We start from the raw sequence: 20,896 nt of genomic DNA on the forward strand, positions 1-20,896 counted from the left end.
TCTCCATGACACACTGCATCAGTGGTAAAGAACTCCAGTACCTTGTGAGTTGTATCCTGTCTGTTTTTGATGTCTCTCTCTTCCATCACACCTAATTCAAATGATCAGCTCATCAGCAAGTCCTGTAGAAGCCTGATAACGATTGATCATTTGAAGAAGGTGTGTTGAAAGGCAGACTTTAGCTCTTTACCCTGTTCTGCAGCAAAGAAGAACTTTCTCGAATCAAGAATCTAACTAACTATCCATCCATCCATCCACCCATCCATCCATCCAGTGGCGGTCCGTGCATTTCACACTTAGGCCTTCATTGACTGGAAGGAGATAGGAAGGGGACAGCAAAATGCAGGTAAACTACGAATTATGTGGCTCAAAAAAGGAAGTTTCAACAAGGAAATTAGGCAGAACCAGGAGCAAAATTGGACAAAGTGTCACCAGACAGGTGGACCAAATCAAACAAAGTTGAACAGAAAGATGAACAAAACCCCACAGACTCGCAACAGCCAAACATGACAATTGAATATGAATGACATCAAATGACTCACCCAAAACGACCGTCCCGAAGTTATTTTAGTATAAAATCCATTTATCTTTTATTTTGTCTCAGAAAGACTTTCATGACTTGCTTATAGAGTTTGTCTTCGCGTTTCAATTCCAATAATACATCCTTTTGTATTTACATGGACATCAATGCTGACAGTCGCGTCGGTCCAATTTCCGTTTTGCGCTTCATCAGACAATTGTGGGTTTTTTAAAAAAAGAAGCGACTGCGGGTTACTGACTTCGATGTACGCTAATGCTAATGTTAGCTGGTTGAGCAACATGTTTTTTCTTTAACTCCCTCCACCGTTAATCATCAATACAGCACCGCCTTTCTGCAGTGAGCGTCCACTTAGGTCACGTTCTATGTGAGGTTTCCTTAAGTTCAATACAATTGCCTATTGCAGCTGTCTAATAAAAAATATGGGCCTGCACAGTACACAATATGTCATTGCACATTCTATAGAAGCCTTCATACTGTTCAAGCGAATGCCCAGCGCCTCCGGACTCCTGGCGACACACGTTAGCTGCATTCTAATTGGCTAAAAAATTTACACTAAAACTGTAGCACTTAGGAGGAGTGTATATATAATAATATATATATAATATAATATGTATATATAATATGTATTTTCAGTAAAAATACATTTAAAATACATTTAAAATACATTTAAAATGAGATTTGAGTTTTATTATCATTATTATATTTATGATAGTTATGATAAGGTCAGGTTATATTAGGCCAGCAGAGAAGGCCTTGGTGCCCCTGATGCCTCACCACTCGTTTGAGAGAGAAAGCTATCTATCTATCTATCTATCTATCTATCTATCTATCTATCTATCTATCTATCTATCTATCTATCTATCTATCTATCTATCTATCTATCTATCTATCTATCTATCTATCTATCTATCTATCTATCTATCTATCTGTCTGTCTGTCTGTCTGTCTGTCTATCTGTCTATCTGTCTCTCTCTCTCTCTGGAGGTGCTGTCAGCTTTGGTAAATGGGCTTGAATCTGGAGTTTGCTCCCATGTTACAAGGACATGCATATTAGGTTCACTAAAGTCTCTACAATACCGAATTGATGTGAATGCGAGTGTTTGGCTGTACAGTAGCATGTCCCTACCAACTGTGTCCAAGGTGTACAACTACAAAGAAAAGAAAATAGATGGTGAGATGGATCATAGCTGTTGGATGTACGTATATATGTTTCGATTGATTGTCCTTGCTGTATATCGTTCCCATCTGCTGGATGCCGTACTCACAGTACATTATTGCTCCCTAGTGGTGGTTTTTAACAAACGCGTTAATTGGCCGACGGTGGATTACTCAAACCTGCTGGTATGCAATGATGTTCTTCTTCATTGACACTTTTAAACATTTGTACGTACCCAGACACAAATGTTTTATAGTAGACCTACTTTATTTATTCTTTATTTAGCTGTCACTGATATTATAAGAAAGGACATAGGGGTTTTATGTTTAGTTCAATTGAACAAATACTTTTCTTGAGAATTTCTCTTCCCTATCTTGATTCCCTTTTCTTGCTCACAGTGTTCAGTCTCTATTTTGAATTTTAAGACTTACTTAACCTGACCATCTGCCCAGTATGTACAGTATTTAAAACTCAAAAAGTGGTCTATACAACTTCAGGATACCGGCCACTGTACACATTGTAAGAATGAATGAATTAATAAATGAATGAATAAATAAATACATACTACTACTACTACTACTACTACTACTACGAATATTACTCCTACTACTACTACTACTACTACTACTACTACTACTACCAATAATGGTAATCAAGATCCTCAGCTCAGCATGGGTTTTACACTTGTATGTCTGCAAACTTCGTTGAGGTTCTCTTGTTTTTTTTTTCTTTTTCAAGTGTCGCTATGGCCACGTGACGTCATTAGGTTAACAGTAACTGTCACGATGAGCACGAGGCTTCTTTTGTTCGTGCTTGTTATCCTGACGTCTTCAAAATGATCTTCAGATTATTAACTGACTTTTGCTAAAAAAAAACAAAAAAACAAAAAAAAAACATGATTTACTGAGGAATGTTTAGCGTGTATCACGTTTCAACTACCACAGCCCGGGGATAGTGGTGCTTTAGCAGATGCAGGCCAATCCACGCACGTGTCGCGTAAGGTGTAGCGAGTCGGTCGCCACGGAAACAAAACACAACTGACGACCGCTGAGTCCCACGTTCTTTGTTTTAGAACCGGGTGAGACTTGTATTTTTTTGAAATATATATGTATTAATATTCTTCTTATTACACTATGTATTATAACGTGTTCCATCACACCACGAGTAAATATCGTAGGCTAAATTGTTTGACTGTTACGAAGGACGTCTTGCTTTACTTAATCCAGAGAAAACTTCGTGCCTTAGGACAATGGAACTGTTTCTTTGAAACGACACACAGCAGCGTGAATAAATCCTGAGCATATTTGTCTTAAGAGGACTTTCTGCGTTCCCTTTAATAAAACTGTGTGCTTGACATGTAGCCATAGCTATATGTGATATTTATTCCTTTAAGTTACTGCTCTTTTTTCTGACCTAAAAGAAAAATAATCACAATACAATTGGTAGTAACTCTAATTCTGTATGTGCTTCCTTTCCAGGTGACACCTTGTTTACACAAAGATGATGCAGACTAGAAAACTGCCTCTGACAGAGGCCAGTGAAATGCATCCACCTCGAATCCTAGATCTACTTGTCCCAAGCACGCCAACCCTTCAAAAAGTAAAAGTGAACTTTTCTAACCTTTTTGGCTTGTTAATGAAATAACCAAATTAAAAACAAGAGGTAAAAGTCTTTTTATAAGCACTGAAATCATACTAATACAAGGTCTCAGAGGTACCTGACCTTGGCCTCTAAGCTACATTGGATGCCTATTATTGATGAATTCTCTTGCAAAAACACTGTTTCAAATTTTTGGAAGTTGCTCAGGAAAAAGTAAGTCCTCAACAGTTTGCAAATATCGACCAAATTCTATCATTTCTTGACTAATGTGAAGATCATAAACTATATTTTGAGCAACTAATACTGTTCTAATTGTAGGAATCACAATAGTCCATTAAGTTTGTCATCCTTTCTCTTTTTGGGGGGGTTGTGGGAGTATACACGCTCACAATTATTTGTGATCAACACCCACAGACCTTTGAACACTTAACAATGTACATGTTAATTTTGAAATTAGCTCTTTGCTGCAGGAGAATGAAGACAGGAAATTAATAAACTGCATTTGATGACTAAAATGGTTATCTTACTTAACTTGAAGAAAACCAGACCATGCATCACGAGGTTAATGAGAGTAGAATATATATGTCGAAAGGGCCTCGTTGCCATTTTCAATTGGGATAGGCTATGGCTAATGGACAGATGAATGAATTCAATGTGATTGTATTGTCTCTGCTTTTCACTGTCTTCTGTATTCATTGTAATAAAAGGGTAAAGCTCTGTGTGAGTATGTACACATTTCTTCAACCAAAATCTAATGTCTCTTGTGTGTTTGCAGATGCCCTTGGTGGATGTCGATCAGTCAAATTTTCAGCCCCATCCACCCGAGTTAGTTTTCCAGAACTTCACCCCTGCACAGTCCTACAAGTTACCTCTTCAGCTGTTCAACAATGATAAGGTATGGACTTAAAATAAATGAAGTGAACTGCCATCAAACGTGACCTTTTATTTTCACCAAAGCAGCATAAAAGCTAAAATACTAGGTGTCTTTGGTTTGGTGTGTAAATATAATGTGATATCTACAGTATTGAGTGTTTGCAACTGTGTGTTTGATGCTCTGTTGATTTGAGGATTTTTATCATGTTTTTTATTTTTATTTTTTTTAAATGTGTACTTGCCTCTTGTCAAGATATCTCGCCATGTCAAGCTGGAGCATCAGGAATCTGCTTATTTCCAAGTTGACGGTCCAAAGGAGGCCAAGACTAAAGTAGCAGCAGGACTGTCAGTGGGCTTCACTGTCTGCTTCACTCCACAGGAGAACAAGGTTCCTTCATTTCTAATATATACTAATTTGTTTAAAATACACTAGTTGTGGGATTTGTATGTTCTCTTCATTATTACATTTGCAATCATCTGTATCAATACTTTTCTGTCTTTATTGTGTTTTATTTTGTTTGTTTAATTTTTCATAACCAATAATTCTGTAAATCCTATGAACTTCATTTCACTTCTCAAATATCACGTATTTATGTGCCATATGATATATTCAACTGATCCAAACAGCAAACGATTTATAAAGGAAAATCTTGATAATGATCAGGGGTGCCCAAACTTTTTCATACGACTGTAACTGTGAATTCTAACAGCCTTTGTTCTCTTTTCTTGAAAGGACTACCACCATACTCTGGTTTTTGTGACAGAGCGAGAGCAGTTTGAGGTGCCAATCCGGGCCATTGGCCCAAGAGCCAGTTTAAATTTTCGTGATGAGTTGAATTTACCTGATTGCCTTGTGAAAGCATCAACACAAAGGACTCAGCTTGTGCGTAACCTGGGAGACCGCATAGCTATCTTCAAGTTGCAGACACAGAGGTGAGTACAGGTACTAAAATGAAGTTGTGAACCAGCAACAAGGGCCCTATTTTGGCAGTCTGGTGTTTATGTGAATCCTTATTTCGGTGGCAGCAGTTCTAGTCCACGGTGTATATAGTGGCGTTGCAAAAGTCTGGGTGTACTGGCCTAGTCCAAGATGTGGGGCAATCATTCTGAATTATTATAGAAATCTATTCATTGAACAAATTTTCATGAGGGCTACACAATATGTTTTGCAATACAGTACCTCAAGATACATATCAAGGGGCAATTCAACCGATCTACAGAAATGTGTTATCTTTTAAGGTGATTGTTCACAAATTTCTGTGGCCTGCTCAGCCAATTACACATCAATGGACACATTCTATGTTAGTGGTGTTTTGCAATGTGTAGGTCATATCCGTCACACGGCTCAGTAGCAAAAAGGGTAATTTGGTGACTCGGTGATGAAGGGCCACCTCCACAACTTAAAATTCAATCAATGTTTATCTGATTTTTCTTCAAACTGCAAGCTGACACTTTCTCTTTAGGGCAACTTGTTTTTTTCCTTGTTGCGTCGCCTAATTCAGGCCTAGATGCCACAGTAATGCAAATCTGTATTTGTTACAGTAGCATTTGTGTGAGACAGCATCACCTCTTTATGCAAATTTCAGCAAAAAAAACAGCTTAAACATTGTAATTCACAGATGTTATTCTATGTTATGTTATGTTAGTCACTCTCTGACTTTGAATATGTTTTTTTCAGTCCTTTCTCAGTAACTCCATCCTCTGGAACACTTGATGTTGGAGAGAGCATGCAAGTCACAGTAGTTTTCAATCCTATGATGGCAGGAGACCACCGTCAGGATCTGTTGCTTCACTATGATACTGGTAAAATATATGAAAATGGTATTTAATGATAATAAGATCAAGTTTTTATATTTTATGTGAATTCAAATGCTATATTTTACTTACATCTACATGCTTGTGTGACAGGAATTTTACTAACCAGTGTAAGTTATTTGAACTGTAATGTTCTTTACAAATGGAGTAATGGTGAAGTTAAATTTATAATGATAGTACCTTTAGATGGCAGAAATAAGATGCCTAAAAAAACCAAAACATGCTTAGTATTTGATTTGTTTGGTTATTTACTTCTGTGCTGTCCCTTGGCTGTTTACCTGGTCACTTGAAAGTACTGTAGAAGTCAGACCAAAACACAAAGCATATAAGCATTTGTCGTGCTTTTCAAATTGCAGTTGTTTTTTTTTTAAACTCATCTTTGATGTTTGGTTTATTTATGTATCTATCACCCCAAACCCTCTCTCTTTTCCTCTGCTTAGGTGAAAATGTGCATATCAGTCTCTATGGTTACTGTGAGGAGCTAAAGCTCAAACTTATCCCTGAATACCTTCATTTAGAAAAGACTTACATCTCCCTGTCCAACACACATACGGTGTCTCTCACTAATAATAGTGATACCACTCTTAAGTACTGCTGGACAACATCAAGCCAACTCGAAGAGAACCAGTGAGTACTGATTTGAATACACACACACACATATATATATATATATATATATATATATATATATATATATATATATATATATATATATATATATATATATATATATATATATATATATATATATATATATATATATATATATATGTGTACAGTATATGTATACACGCACACACACACACTCTTACTCTTGTACTGAATTGTATTGCCCTTGCCTTCTCTCTTAACTCTCAAGGGATTTTTCAGTGCACGAGCAGCAGCAAAATTCACATTTGCTTGTTCCCTGCCAATCAGACACCACAGCCATTCATCGAGCTGACCTCCTTTCTCTCTCACAAGGATGCATAACATTGGAACCAGCGGTGTGTAATAGTGATTTCCTCTTTGCATCCTCTCTCTAATTATCTTTTTTTATGACTTTGTTTACATCCTTTTAGAAACTTTGATGCAGTAATAAAGATAACAATTGCCTAGAGAATATACACTTTGATGCATTTTCTTCTAGAATGATGTGGAAATCGACTGCACACAAATGCAAATGTAAAACATTTTGTCACAGAAATATTATGTAGCTGTTGCTGTATCTGTACATATAAAAAACATATTATGTAGTTTCTGTTTGGTTTGAATGTTATCAAAAATGTAATTTTCCCTTTTTCCTACATGGTGCAGTTGGGAGAAATATGGCCAAATACCACAGCACGTTTCACAGTTGTTTTCAAGCCTGATGAAGCCAAGCAATACCAAGAAACCATATATATTGACGTCACAGGTAAGTGTTTGGCTGGAATTGACAAAAAAATGTAGCATGTTAAAACAAGTGTAACAATTAAATGACCGCTCATCTCTATGAAGTTATTGATTTTACTTGGACTGTACAACAATTACTGGACGTACATTTCTCATTTCTTCATACATCTGTCTTCCACATGGATATAAAACATGTTGTTCTATATTTTATTTATTATAGAATAGCCAAGCAAATAGGTATACCATTTATAACTTGATATAATTTCAATTTTTACTTTTTTTTTTTTCACTGGTAATTTAACAGATGAGAGCATATCAGTGAGTGCATCTGGCAGAGCAAGTTTTGCGCCAATGTGAGACGGGGTGCAGCTTAGTCAAATTATGGCCAAAGTGTCTTTTTCCATTCCTTTTAAATGGGCCATGCTATTCATCCACTAAACTAAATCTAGTGTAAATACAGAATTTGCCACCGGTGAATACATTGACACATTTTAAAAGTTACAATATTTACTTGTGTTCGGTCAAAAATAGGTTGTATTTGATTTTTACAAAAACAAAAAAACAAAATAAAAAAACGTAAATGTCACTCTTAAAAATGCACTTACAACTAACACTGAATATACTGTGCTGTATATACTTCCATATGCTTGTTACACTCTACTTTCAGGCCAAAAAGGTCGCATCCCTCTTACAATCAGCGGTGAGGGTTTGGGACCTGCGATGCACATCACCTGTAACCTCATGGATATGAAAAACATATTCATAGGTCACACTGTTTCTTATGAGGTAATATCTGCCAAGACAAATATATACCAGTCTCTGCATGATAATGTAACTAAATGTCATAATCTTTTTGGATTTCTGCAGGTGCAGCTGTCCAACAACGGGCTTATTGATGCCCCGTTTGAGTTCTCAGGCCCTTGTACAACTTTTGGTCAATTTTTCTCCTTCACTCCCAAGAAAGGTGTTGTTTGCTCTGGGGCTAGCCTTATGGTTAAAGTCACATTCCACAGTAACACTTTGGGAACCTTCTCTGAGGGCTTACTGCTAACTGTCAAAGGGCAGCCTCAACCACTTACTCTTACCTGCAGGTGAATTTCAAAAGTACATGCAACACTCAAGACTGAAGACCATGAAAATGCTTTTAGTATTGTAACGAAAGTACTTCACGTGATGTTTTACTTTTGTTTGTTTGTCTTTTTACCTTTGCAAGGGAAAGACTGCTTTTTACATAGTCGTTTTCTTTCTTTTATATGTGCAATGTTTTTGTTTCAGGGGATGTGTTATTGGGCCGACTTTTCACTTCAATGTTTCAGAACTCAATTTTGGAGATGTTGCATATGGTTAGTATATTACTGCAGTATATTGTATTTTGAATGCATTTTTCCTCCACAATTACAGTAAAAAACCCTAACCCTAAAACCTCTTCTCTAGGGTTTACCTTGAGTTGTGAAATGTTATGTTTTATACAACAGTGCATACTTGATGTTTTATTTCCCATATTAATTTTAGGTTGGGTTTTTGCAGGTTTCCCACAAACAGAAATGTGTTACCTCTTTAACACGTCCTTTGTCCCCATGAACTTTTGTCTGCGTGTTGTGGGAGACGGAATGGGCTCTCCCAGTGTAACCAGTGATCAGCAAGTGTGTGATCTGTGTCGGAACAACTGGCAAGGCTATTCTGCTCATGATGTTAGTGCTATGCCCGTTGAGTTCACGGTAACTCCTGCTGTAGGTTCTGTGCGGGCTATGGCAGATGTCAGTATCAAGGTATAGTGGGAAATTTAATTCTACGTTTCATTGAGTTGGTGTCCTAGACAATTTTCAGATTTCAAACAATGAACATCTCTCACTTCTCTTCTACTCACCTGTGCCTTGTTTGTTTTTGGGTTCAGTAATTTTATTATGCAAAATGCCCCTTGCAACTTGCAACATTTTGAGATGGACTAGAACAGCATTATGTTGTTAAGAAATTATGATATGGAACCATTTTCAGCAGAAAAAGTTGATATTTTGTCTAGAATTAATCTGTCTGGTAAAATGTTAAAAGTTATTAAATTTACAAGAAAAATATCAGTCAAATTACAAAAGAACAAAGACCCATCATAAAGACACAACTGCAAATTAATATTCATAAAGAAAGCAAACAAAAGAAAACAAAAAACAAATTACAAAAATGAAATCTAACAAAACACATGAAAAAAACACAACCAAAAATTAAAAATCAAAATATGAAGCACAGCAACATCTTCCACCAGAAGTTATTGCTAGGTTGGGGGTGCAGGGGGGCTCAGATTCATGGTTGTGATGAGACCAGGCTCTTTCAAGGGAATCGTTCATTCACAAACCATTCTCTAAAAAGAGCCATTCAAAAGACCGGCTCTTTTATGTTTGTTTGTTTTTTTAATGTTTTACTCTTGATATTACCATTGGGATTAGTAATACATGTAAGTGTGTACGCGATTGGACATTTAATTTTGTCTTCTTCAAAAATGCTGTAAGTAGTAACTACTTTTAGACATTTTATTAATTATGCCAAACAGGGCATCATTTCAACATATGGGAAAGGCCAAGAAAATAAACATTCAGTAACTTCCTAGTCTCTCTCGAATGCAATAAAAACATGCAGGATACTTTTACCCAAATTGGCTACCACATGTCTATACGCTACATCTGAAAGGTTTTGACAAATGCTATCAAATCTGTCAAATCTAGTCTGTAACCACTCAACGTCGACATATCTTCGGCAGCTTCTTATGTGCTAATATGCTACATGCTAAGGGGTGTGGGTGAATTTCTCCTTACAAAGACTTGAAAACGCTGCAGTTTGATTCTTTGAAAAAAAAATAGATTTTACACTCTGTTAATAAAAGCAAAACTCTGGTCACATAGACAAATACCGGTAACAAATTTGAAGAAATGGATAAAAAGTTTAATGAAAACTAACCATCAAAATCTGATAGTGCTTTCAAACAATGGTTCAACAGAATTGTTAGGATTGAAAAAAACATAAACAACATGAAAAAGCCCTTTTAAACTCACTCTGCCTTTCCGTTTGTCTGTCTCTCTTTATCTTTCTCTCACACATTCCATTTCGTTCATGCTGCAAACAGGTGTCACTGTGCTCCAACACAGTCAAACATTACAGGGTGGCTCTGGTCGTAGATGTTGAGGGTGTTGGAAAAGAGATCATGGCTCTACCCATTATAGCAAGGTATGACACAAATGCATTAAAAAATAAACATGAAGGAGGCATAAAAATGACCAGCTGGTCAGCTCACCTATGCTAGTGCAGAACTATAGCTAAAGTATGGCTTGGCAAAATGGCTGGGAAGAGGTAGGGTGTTAAAATGACCAGCGGTTTCCACTAACACAGCACTTTTAAATTATATTTTCCCAAGCCATGTTTTTCCATATTTAGCCTAGAGAAGAGAAAATCCCCCCCTCCCAAACTTGACGGCTCCCAAACTTGACGGGCTGACTAGAAATGAGATTATTATCTATTAAAATATATACTTAAACCTGGATCCTTTTTAACATAAAAAAGCAATATAAATCAACTTTCAACAACTGTTATTTATTTTTTGCAGCGTTTACACCCGTTACAGCTTAGTCAAAAATAGAAATAAATAATCGAACAGGTTATGAGGCATGTTTCTGATAGAGAATGGAATGAGACACTAATACCATGCATGACATGATTTCTCACGAGATTGAGTCCACGAGATTTTGGAAGTTTTCAAATACAGTGAGCCCTCGGTTTACGAACTCCCTCTTTTACGAACTTTTCGACTTACGAGCGTGGACCGCGGCGTTTTTTGTCCCCCTCTTACACACAAACCTTTCGTCTTACGAACAATCCAACTTGCCGGTCAGTGTGATCGTACAATTATTTTCGCTTTGCTGCATCAACGAAATCAAATGTTCACGCTTGTCACGATAACGCTGAACGCTATTGCTCTTACAATGTCACAGTCACTGTCTCAGTCATGGTGTCAGTCACGGAGTCAGTCACGGAGATGCCCATATGCTATTGGTCGATTAAGTTCACAGTCCCGGTCTCACTCACGGAGATGCTGATATGCTATTGGCAGAACGCCTTTATCTAGCTTGATGGCACAGCTGGTCGGGATGGAAGTAAGGAGAGAAAATGAGTAAAAAACCGAAGGAAGGAATGTTGTGAAGACTTTGCAAACTTTATCTGTTAGACATGGCTTCTAAAATTGCAAGTGGCGGTAAAGGAAGAAGTAAGAGGATGATGACAATAGAAAACAAGCAGGAGATAATAAAAAAAATACGAAGGAGGCGCACGCATAGTTAACCTTGCTCGTGAGTATGGCCGTAATCGCTCGGCGATCTTCTAAGGGCAAGACTTTCCTTGCCAGGGGATGGACCTCGGTCGACAACAAAATGAAGAGGCTTCTTCTTTTATGGATTAAAGAGAAGCAAATCACCTGTGATATGTTCTAGTTTGAGAAAAGTTCTTGTTTAAGAAAATAAATCAATAAATTCTGCGGGTTGGTCTCTGCTCCCCTCCGCCTCCACCCAGCTCAAGTCACGTCGCCCCAAAGGTAAATGTCATTTTCCCTTTGTATATTTATGTTATTTAATTTAACCGTACAGTAGATTATGTTACTAATTTTTAATATGTGTATAAAGTCGTGATGTTTTTACCTAAGGTTTTTGCACGCGTTGCACACATTCACTGATCAACATAGGTTTGGATTGCCCATCATACGAGCAATTCCAGTTACGAGCGTAGCCGCTGAACGGATTAACTTTGTAACACGGGGGCCCACTGTATTTGCTTAATTATTTTTTCAGTTAAACATAAACTGAGTTTTTAGTCAACTCCCCGTAAGGTTGAAGATGAAGCGACGTCAGAATCAAAGAACACACATTTGAGTCAGCCTGGTTTGTTTGAATGTGATCAGTAGGAAGAACAACTGTGTCAGGCAATCAAGCATCAAACTGTGCAGTCATTTACATCTATTAAACATCTTTTGAAAACTAATCCAACTGCACTTTCCAGCCAATATATGTTATCTGTTCAAAAGTGATCAGTTGCAACAGTTAACAAGGTCCGGATGTTGACATCAAAGTGCGCTGTCACTTTTGTCTGCCTGCCTCTGAAAAGTAATCCGACTGCACGAGTAGGCTAAACGCTGGCAAGAGGCACCATACAATAAAAATTCAGCATAATTAAGTATTTCTTTTTCAGTGCCCTAGATTGACAATTGAATGTGATTTCAGAACAACAGTGTGTTGTTTGTATCGGGAGTTGTGACTCGCAGCTTACTCCGAGAGTAACAATTAATGCAGCAGAAAGAATCAAGTCTTGAAGTGAGCCATCCGCGCAACATGCTTCAAGGAACAACTTAAAAGCTTTTATTTGTGACATAATAAAATACCTCCTTTTCATACATTATGGATATTGTCAGGTTTATTTTGAAATGTTACAACATTTTAGTTTTACTGTCATGCAGAGCAGTAACAAGCAGCGGAGGGCATTAACGATAAAATATTGCGCAAAAAATGTGCTGTGCAGGGACGAGAAATCTCGTGGCATTCTAATCTTTCAAGAGCTCACCGTACGATATCTGGTCCCTTTCCTATTGCTAACAAATATTAGGGGTCTGCCCATATCCCAAGACAATACAATGGTGAAGTGAAGGCTCATATTTTGAAAAACTCTTTGGTCAAGGCACTTGCTTCTTCAAAGAACTACAGTAATGTACAAACAGTTAAAAAGTCAATATTCAATGCTTGCCCCCCCCCAAATATTTATTTTTATTTATTTTTTTACGGGATCAGCAAAGGAAGATCAAAAACCCATTTTCTCCGTTGCCCCTCTGCTCTGTGGACAGGTGTGTTGTTCCAGAAATCATGGTGGAGACGCCAGTGGTGGACTTTGATAAGTGCTTCCTCAATTACCATTATGAAAATAATGTTCGCCTGACTAACCCTAGCGCTCTGCCTGTCTGCTACGGCATGCTGGAGCAGGTAAAGAAGTTCACTGGTACTGAAATTAAAACAGCAACCATCAGTGTAGTGGTATAGCTACGCTCTTTTAAAGAATTGGCATGTACACAATAGAAAATGACTGTATACATATTTGATTTCCCTATGTTTAGGAATATGAAGAAAGCCCTTCAATTATATTTGGGAGTTCTCTATCCAGGGGAGTGATTCCTCCTCACAGCTCAGCAGACCTTCCTGTTTTTTTACTGGTTAAGCATGTTGGAAAGCATCTTCACACTCTTTACATTGCTTTGTTTGGCAGTATTCACCCACCCCTGGTAAGTGTGTGCTTCCAGTTGCCGTCATGCCTTTGTCTTAATATTGCATTGATCTTCTAATCCACTTGCTTCTGTTCGCTTTCAGGAGGTTGTTTTGTCATGCATAGGGCGTGGTCCTATAATTCATCTTCAATGTCCGAGTCATCTGGAATATGGCAAAATCCCTGTTCTGACAGACATTGCTAAAACTATTCCCCTGTTCAACCAGTCACCCATTCCAGCATATTTCACAGCAGGCCTGGTACAAACACTCAACCCAGTTTAACCTTTAAATAAATGACATAGTTAGTTTAAGGTGAAAGGTATTTGGAATTAGTTTTTGCATCCACTGTGCAAGAGAACTACTAGCTTTCTCATAAAAAAATATTGATGTGTTGATGCTGTTGTTATTCGCTCAAGGATTATTGATTATTGGCCATAAGATTATGGCCATCTTTAATGCATTGTTTTGACAGTTTTTTTTTTTTTCAGATTTTTTCAGATAAACTAAATATTTGCAAGTTTCTTTTATATGAGATTATCTAGCCTTCAGAGACAACTGTTCAAATCAATTACTGTTATCCTTGGTAAATGTAAAGAAAAATTGCACTGGGTAATGTGTAGTTTATTGGTCACATTTCAACTTAGATGGGTCTGTGTAAAAGTATTTGAAAATTTTAGAGTTGAATATATGCATATATATGAGGGGTCCCCAACCTTTTTATCACCACGAACCGGTCAATGCTTGAATTTTTATTGTGGACTGGGGAATGGGGGAATCAACGCTTGAAAATATTGTCCTGGTATTGCCTGTTAAAAGCTCTCTTTTTCCTCAAAGTTTAAGCTTGCCATCTGTCTCTTGATAGGACCCTTTCCCCTTCCCAGAGAAGTCATATAGCATAAGTCATTTATGAGTGAAATTTTGTCGCTCAGGTGACCGAAATGAATACATGAACACATAAATGAACACAATCTGGCCAGTTTTCAAAATAAAAGGTTTTTCAATATAAAATATCATTTTATATCAATTTCATATAATGCATTAAATGAAAATTGTTCATTGTTTCGATTGTTTCGGGTGCGGCCCATGCAACCTGGTACCAGTTGTTCCACGGACCGGTACCTCTCAAACCGCCACTGGCTGGTGGTTGGGGACCTCTGATATATTTGAAAAAGTTGTACCTTTAACACATAGGTGATATAATTTCTTGACTGAAAGGGACTAGCCATGAAACAATATATAATAATAAAGATGAAAAGAGCATATTGTGCAGCCTTACACGCTCCTTCCAGAGCCTGAAGATAAATTTGCTTAACTTGTGGATAACAGTGATTTTATCGCCTCAAGACACTCAAAAGTAGATACAAACAGTCCTTCACATTGAGATACCTAAGAAGTTAGTAGTTGAACAAAAATGCCCCATCAACTTGCAAGTCAAGTGAAATTATTTGTATACCCCTTAATTCAGCATGAATGTGCTATTCTCCCAATATACATGGTTAATTTCAACTCAAAAGTAAAGTTAGTGTGTTCATACGAAGACTGTGATGTACTTACAGCTATGACCTGTCCATTTGGCGCCATTAAAGGAATTGATCCAGTTGTCATTTTTAGGTCCACTATGCAGTCCTCCGTGAAATGACAATCACAAACATCTCCTGGCTGTTCTTCTCCAAGTTGCCCCTCTAAAACAAAATCCAACCATCTTTGGTAAAGAGTTCAGGTTTCAGAAGACCAAACAAACTCACCAAATTCTCAGCGCCAATTGCACGTTTGTCATTTTGACATTTTGTAAAGTAAAACGTTGTTACTAAATATTGAAAAAAATGACCAACTAGGTGTAATGTAGACACCTAGAATGACCGTGTCCCTCATATAGTGACAGCATACAACGGGACTCAGTTCTTTTTTACTTATTGGTTCTGCTGATGAGAGCGTAGCAACAAGTTGGAATTCTCAGAGTGGGTCAAGTGGGTGTTTATGGTGAGCAAATTACAGCCCCTTCAAAGAGCACATTTTATATAATGGCAAGTATGGAACTTAAAGCATGAAAAGCACTGTTAACTGTGTTAACCATAGGACTTAGTAGAGGGAAAGGAGATGACCTATTTCATATTTTAGCCAGAAATTGCTGTAATCCCACTGACATGTAGAAAAAAAAGAAACGAAGAAAACAATGCCGCTGATTTTTATTTTTTTTTTCCATAGACCCAAGGAAAGACCCCTTGGCGTGTTGAACCCAGTGAGGGGGAATTGCCGCCACAAGGCCACCTAGAGCTCAATGTTGTGGCCAATCTGAAAGATACACTCTTCTTTCAAGACAGACTTGAAATTTCTATCCGTGGTAGTCAGGTTCACACTCTTGGCCTGTCTGCAACGGGAATAGGCACCACAATTGTCTGTGACAAACTCAAATCTCCAAATCTCGACTTGGGCTCACACTTCAGGTATTATGAATGTATTAAAACTAATAAATAAATAAATAATAAAAAAAAAATATATATATATATATATATATATATATATATATATATATATATATATATATATATATATATTAGGCATGGGACGAAATTCGACGAAAGGTAAAAAAAACTTTAACATTTAGGTGCAACCTGCCACTGACTGTGCGAGAGTTAGTGCTCATGCCTTTGCATCAAACTCGATGCCCTCCATTTCACTTCTTCCTCAATAAGCCATAACCTCCAAAAAATGGAAAAGGAAATGCATCTCATGGCATGCCGGAACGAGAAATCTTGTAGTGTTTGATCTCGCGTGAACTCGTCCCATCCCTAATACAAACATATATATAGTCATATTGTTATACATTTTTTTTATGTACTTATTTATGTGTCCTAAGCCATGGATCCTGCGACTTCCAATTCAAGGTGACCAACTATGGCCAACGAGTGCACCTGCTTTATTGGAAGACCGAGTGCTCATCTGGTAGGACTTTTCTACCCTCCATCTCATCTGCAAAAAAGAGGGATTCTGTAACCAATGGATCATGGCCACCCGCAACTGAAAACAAGACGGTATTCAGTATCAGCCCGACACGTATGGAACTTTTCCCAGGTGACTCAGTTAACATGCTTTTGAAAGGATCTTCAGACTGCCCCAAGGTGAGATAACATAACAGCCCTTAAAAGACACCTTTTCCATATGAGGACATCACAGTAGTACTGGCTTGTGTGTATCTTACTTAGTACAGTGCTTTATGTGCAATGCAATTTAGCAGTCTTTTGTTTTTTTAGTTCATTAGTGCCTAATTTTATTGTCTTTGTACAATTAACTATAATCTGCCTCCTCAGGTTGTGAGGGAGACTCTAGTCTGCTGTGGTATTGTTGGTTATCAGGGGATTAAGGAGCACATGTTTTCTGTGGAGGTCACGTGCCATTTTTTGGCTCCTATGCTCAATATGTCCCCTCAGATGCTGAATTTCTACATAGAAAAGGTTGATTAAAGAATCATGATATTTATTCATGTATTTATTGTCTTAAGACTGCTGCATATATATTTATTTTCAGCTCCCGGGAGAAGATCTTACCCATCTATATGAGGAGCTAGTCTTGAAGAACGTTTCACCTTTGTCTCTAACCATGGAGCTCTCTCTTGCTTCTCCTTTCTCCATGTGTGAGGCCCAAGGATTCCAGAGTACTACTTACACTAGAGTATGTAATCACCTCCTCTACCTGCCAAAATGGAACTACAGGTTTTTTTTTCTATGTGATCATCACCTATTTTTGAATTGTGCTATCTTAGAACTTAAAATAAAGAGTTGACTGGATACTATTCTTCATTGGTGACCACACTGGCCAATTCATTTGGTAAATATTTTGCACTGTACTTGCACATGTTTAAATACTTGAATGTGTTGTAAAAACAAAGTACATGCATTCCAATGAGGAAATGTGACGATAAAGCAACAGGCAGTTCCAAATATTCACCAAAATGGCAAAATAGACAATTTTCATTGCAGGATATACCACAAGGATAATTTTCGCGGCAAAGCAGAAGCACAGTGGCCAAAGAGACATGCGTGTCTTTTTAGGCACAAACTTCTTTATTTACTTTTGCAACACAAAAGACACTGCGCATCAGAGCGTAATGAGCGTTAGTAACTCTCCCAGCAGCCCCGAGCATTACCCCGCCCCCACAGTGCAACTTGTCTTAAAGAGCCAGCGTTAGTACAGTATTGTCGTTTCCGCATGCATCCACTCACATGCCACTCTCCACATCTTCGCAAAGCTCTTTCACTCACAGCCACAAGTGCACTTCCTGTAAGAGTCATGGAGGGTTGTTGCAAAAACACCCTTATCATCTGTGATTACTCCATCGATTTAGAATGAAGAGCAGTAGTTTAGTTTTGCGCAAAAGTGCCTTCATTTGCAGCTGAACAAGACTGATTATTAACAGGTTGTTAGATTGGTTCAGACTCCACATTAGAACGGAACGTGGAAGTGTTATTGCAGCACATTCAAGAAAGCACTGAAGTCTAAAAAAAAAAACAGAACTAAACAAGCTAGTCGCAACAAGTGAAGCATTAACTGATGAGAGAACACTGTATGTCCAATCACCTGACCTTGGCACCTGTCAGTCACGAAGATCGGTGGAAGAGCAGTGTTGCCATATACTGTGTGTGTGTGTGTGTGTGTGTGTGTATATATTTATATATATATATATATATATATATATATATATATATATATATATATATATATATATGAATTTGTAAGCGATTGTCATTTTATAATCTGGTCTGTAACACATCATGGATGATGCTCAACAGGGTAGCCGCTCGGAAGGAAGGAGCTATGTATTTATATTTATGCGCTCGACCACATGTTTGAAAATGTATGTGAAAAGTGTCCATTTTCTAAACGATTGAGTAGCATTTCAAGATCTCAAGCTGCCTGGCTTCATATGTTGCTTTATTAGCGTTTGAACTAATATCCGGGAAGAAAAAAGTCCTGCATTGGGCATGCTTATTTGTGTCCTTGTTTTCCTCTACTGTGGCTATTGTTGAAGCCCCACGCCTCCGCGAGAGAGCCGTGGCGGGCCAAGCAAAGTAACAGCAATGCTCACAGCACAGTAAAAATAATAATTGATGATAAGCTTTTCATAGTGTCAACCAGGAGTATTCTGAAGGATCTAACTATACGATACACTGTAATTTCTTTTTTCTTTCAGAGTATAACATTAGTTCAAGGAGAAGAAGCTCATTTGTGGATACGTTTTGATCCAACTTGCTTCCATGGTCAATTGTCACAAGTGGTCGATCAGGTAACTTAAATGTTTTTTTTTTTTTTTTTTTAAGTACTAGACTTTTATAACCTTTTGCTAAAGGTAAGTAACTAAAAATAGAGTTGATTGAAATTATGTTTTTTATAATGACCACACATTGGTGAAGTCTCCTTACTGTATCACAGGGAACATCTTAGCAGTCATGTGTTTATCACTACATAACCAAGTTATCTTATTGTTATTGTTAGTGCTGTACGGTATTTATGAAATAAACAAAAAAAACATTTTTTAAGTCTAAACTTGAAGGAAATGATAAAAAATATTATTGCTTTGAAACAATTTATCATCTTACTCATTTTTTATGAAGCTGTTTCAAATAATTTTGTCGGATTTTTCTTTAACCCTTTAACACTGCATTTTTTCATGTAGTCTCACTGAATGATCGTCAAAACCTATCACTTATAGGATTAGTTCTGTCCATCAGCATTACACTCAACAGCATTTACAAAACTATACGGTGTTTGAACATGGCTTTGCAAAAGTTTTGTTGAGTAACTTCTTCAAGTAATGTGTCTGTGTATATATATATATATATATATATATATATATATATATATAATGTATATAATCAGATTTCCTTTTTTGTTCATGCTGCCCAGGCCCTCAACATATGCTACGTTGGACACCCACAACAAGACAAGGTGAAAATGCATGCTGAAGTCCATTATCCCAACCTCCATTTTTCTTCCACCTTAGTGGATTTTGGCAGCGTGCTGAACTCAACTGAAAATCACCAGGAAGTCACAATGACAAACTGTTCTCCATTGTCGGTATTTTACCGCTGGGTCTGTTTGGTGGACGATACACAATGTGTCATCAGGTATGTCAACAATGTAACTCAGAAAGATCATTAATTGATTTTATTTATTAATGTATATAATTCATTTATTGATTAAAAATAATGCTGATACCAATAATTGAGAACATGCATCAATGAAAATGCACAGAATTATTAAAAGATAAAGTCCAGCTTTGTGGAATTTTAGTTTGATAGAAAAAATAGTATCTTATTTTTTGCGCTTTTTTTTAATACAGTATTCCCATACTACATCCATTATATGAAATAATATATGTTTTGTACAAAAGGTCTTCTGACCCCCCTATAACTGCTCTCAGCGACGAAGGAATTCTACCAGACCAGAACAACCCACATTGCTCCATGTGTGTGCAAGAGGTACGCTTTACCACACAATTACAAATATAAACATTTATTTAATGGGCTACTGTTAATATTATGGCAAAAGAACTAATCAGCTAACTCAAGAAAAATGAGAATCTACCATTACTGAAATTGAATGAGAATGTTTGTCCAAATTCTTGGCCTCTAGGGTAAGTAATGTTACAAACTTACAAATGAAGTAGCAAATTTCATTGGCTGTCTAGATAAACAATAAAAAAAAATGATAGTCCCTAACCAACCGGATAGGTAAAATTCTCAACAATCTGTTGGTCATTATATCCACATTCAGTTTAACTAACAAGATTCATATTTTTTTCTAAACCAATCTGTTTTCATACAAGGACAGCCATCCATATACTGTACAGTGATCCCTCGTTTTTCGCGGTTGATGGGGACCGGAAGCCCCCCGGGATAAGTCAGAAACCGCAAAGCAGTGTCACCCCCCAACCCCAATGGAATTTTCATCCATGTGTTATATGGGAATTTTTCTCAATGTGAAAAGTCGTCCTACTATACATATTTAAGACTAAAACAACTGCAGTACATTACTTAAATCTTAAATTGTTAAACCTTATACAGTAACTGTGCCTTTCCATCCAGCGAAATCATACAACATACACACCGTTGGATAGACGCAAGGCAGAGGAGGAAGGAGCTTCACAGGAGCATGTTGCAAATCTACAACCTAGATTTCTTTTGTATTAATTTGAATTTCAAATGTAAACTCTCATTGTTATCATGTTGGTCATCTACAATTTTCACTTACATTTGACTT

At 37.2% G+C, this 20,896-nt stretch overlaps 1 protein-coding gene across 1 annotated transcript in view; it reads left to right on the plus strand.

The window, feature by feature from the left end:
- The first annotated feature begins 2,703 nt into the window (after window positions 1–2,703).
- The window catches only part of hydin (HYDIN axonemal central pair apparatus protein), a 72,030-nt gene continuing 53,837 nt past the window's right edge, over window positions 2,704–20,896 (plus strand). Inside the window, exons 1-24 of the mRNA XM_088416562.1 lie at window positions 2,704–2,775; window positions 3,176–3,296; window positions 4,072–4,191; window positions 4,423–4,557; window positions 4,903–5,102; window positions 5,848–5,972; window positions 6,425–6,611; window positions 6,844–6,970; window positions 7,281–7,380; window positions 8,026–8,144; window positions 8,226–8,449; window positions 8,634–8,701; window positions 8,886–9,127; window positions 10,471–10,571; window positions 13,225–13,360; window positions 13,492–13,656; window positions 13,742–13,897; window positions 15,845–16,083; window positions 16,497–16,758; window positions 16,948–17,091; window positions 17,165–17,308; window positions 18,828–18,920; window positions 19,541–19,761; window positions 20,028–20,115. Of these exons, the coding sequence (XP_088272688.1) occupies window positions 3,198–3,296; window positions 4,072–4,191; window positions 4,423–4,557; window positions 4,903–5,102; window positions 5,848–5,972; window positions 6,425–6,611; window positions 6,844–6,970; window positions 7,281–7,380; window positions 8,026–8,144; window positions 8,226–8,449; window positions 8,634–8,701; window positions 8,886–9,127; window positions 10,471–10,571; window positions 13,225–13,360; window positions 13,492–13,656; window positions 13,742–13,897; window positions 15,845–16,083; window positions 16,497–16,758; window positions 16,948–17,091; window positions 17,165–17,308; window positions 18,828–18,920; window positions 19,541–19,761; window positions 20,028–20,115 (3,495 nt within the window). The 5' untranslated portion in view covers window positions 2,704–2,775; window positions 3,176–3,197. The remainder of the gene's footprint in view (window positions 2,776–3,175; window positions 3,297–4,071; window positions 4,192–4,422; window positions 4,558–4,902; window positions 5,103–5,847; window positions 5,973–6,424; window positions 6,612–6,843; window positions 6,971–7,280; window positions 7,381–8,025; window positions 8,145–8,225; window positions 8,450–8,633; window positions 8,702–8,885; window positions 9,128–10,470; window positions 10,572–13,224; window positions 13,361–13,491; window positions 13,657–13,741; window positions 13,898–15,844; window positions 16,084–16,496; window positions 16,759–16,947; window positions 17,092–17,164; window positions 17,309–18,827; window positions 18,921–19,540; window positions 19,762–20,027; window positions 20,116–20,896) is intronic.

Source organism: Hippichthys cyanospilos, chromosome 6 (genome assembly GCF_059441005.1).
Source record: "Hippichthys cyanospilos isolate Australia breed blue-spotted pipefish chromosome 6, RoL_Hcya_1.0, whole genome shotgun sequence".
Classification (NCBI taxonomy): domain Eukaryota; kingdom Metazoa; phylum Chordata; class Actinopteri; order Syngnathiformes; family Syngnathidae; genus Hippichthys; species Hippichthys cyanospilos.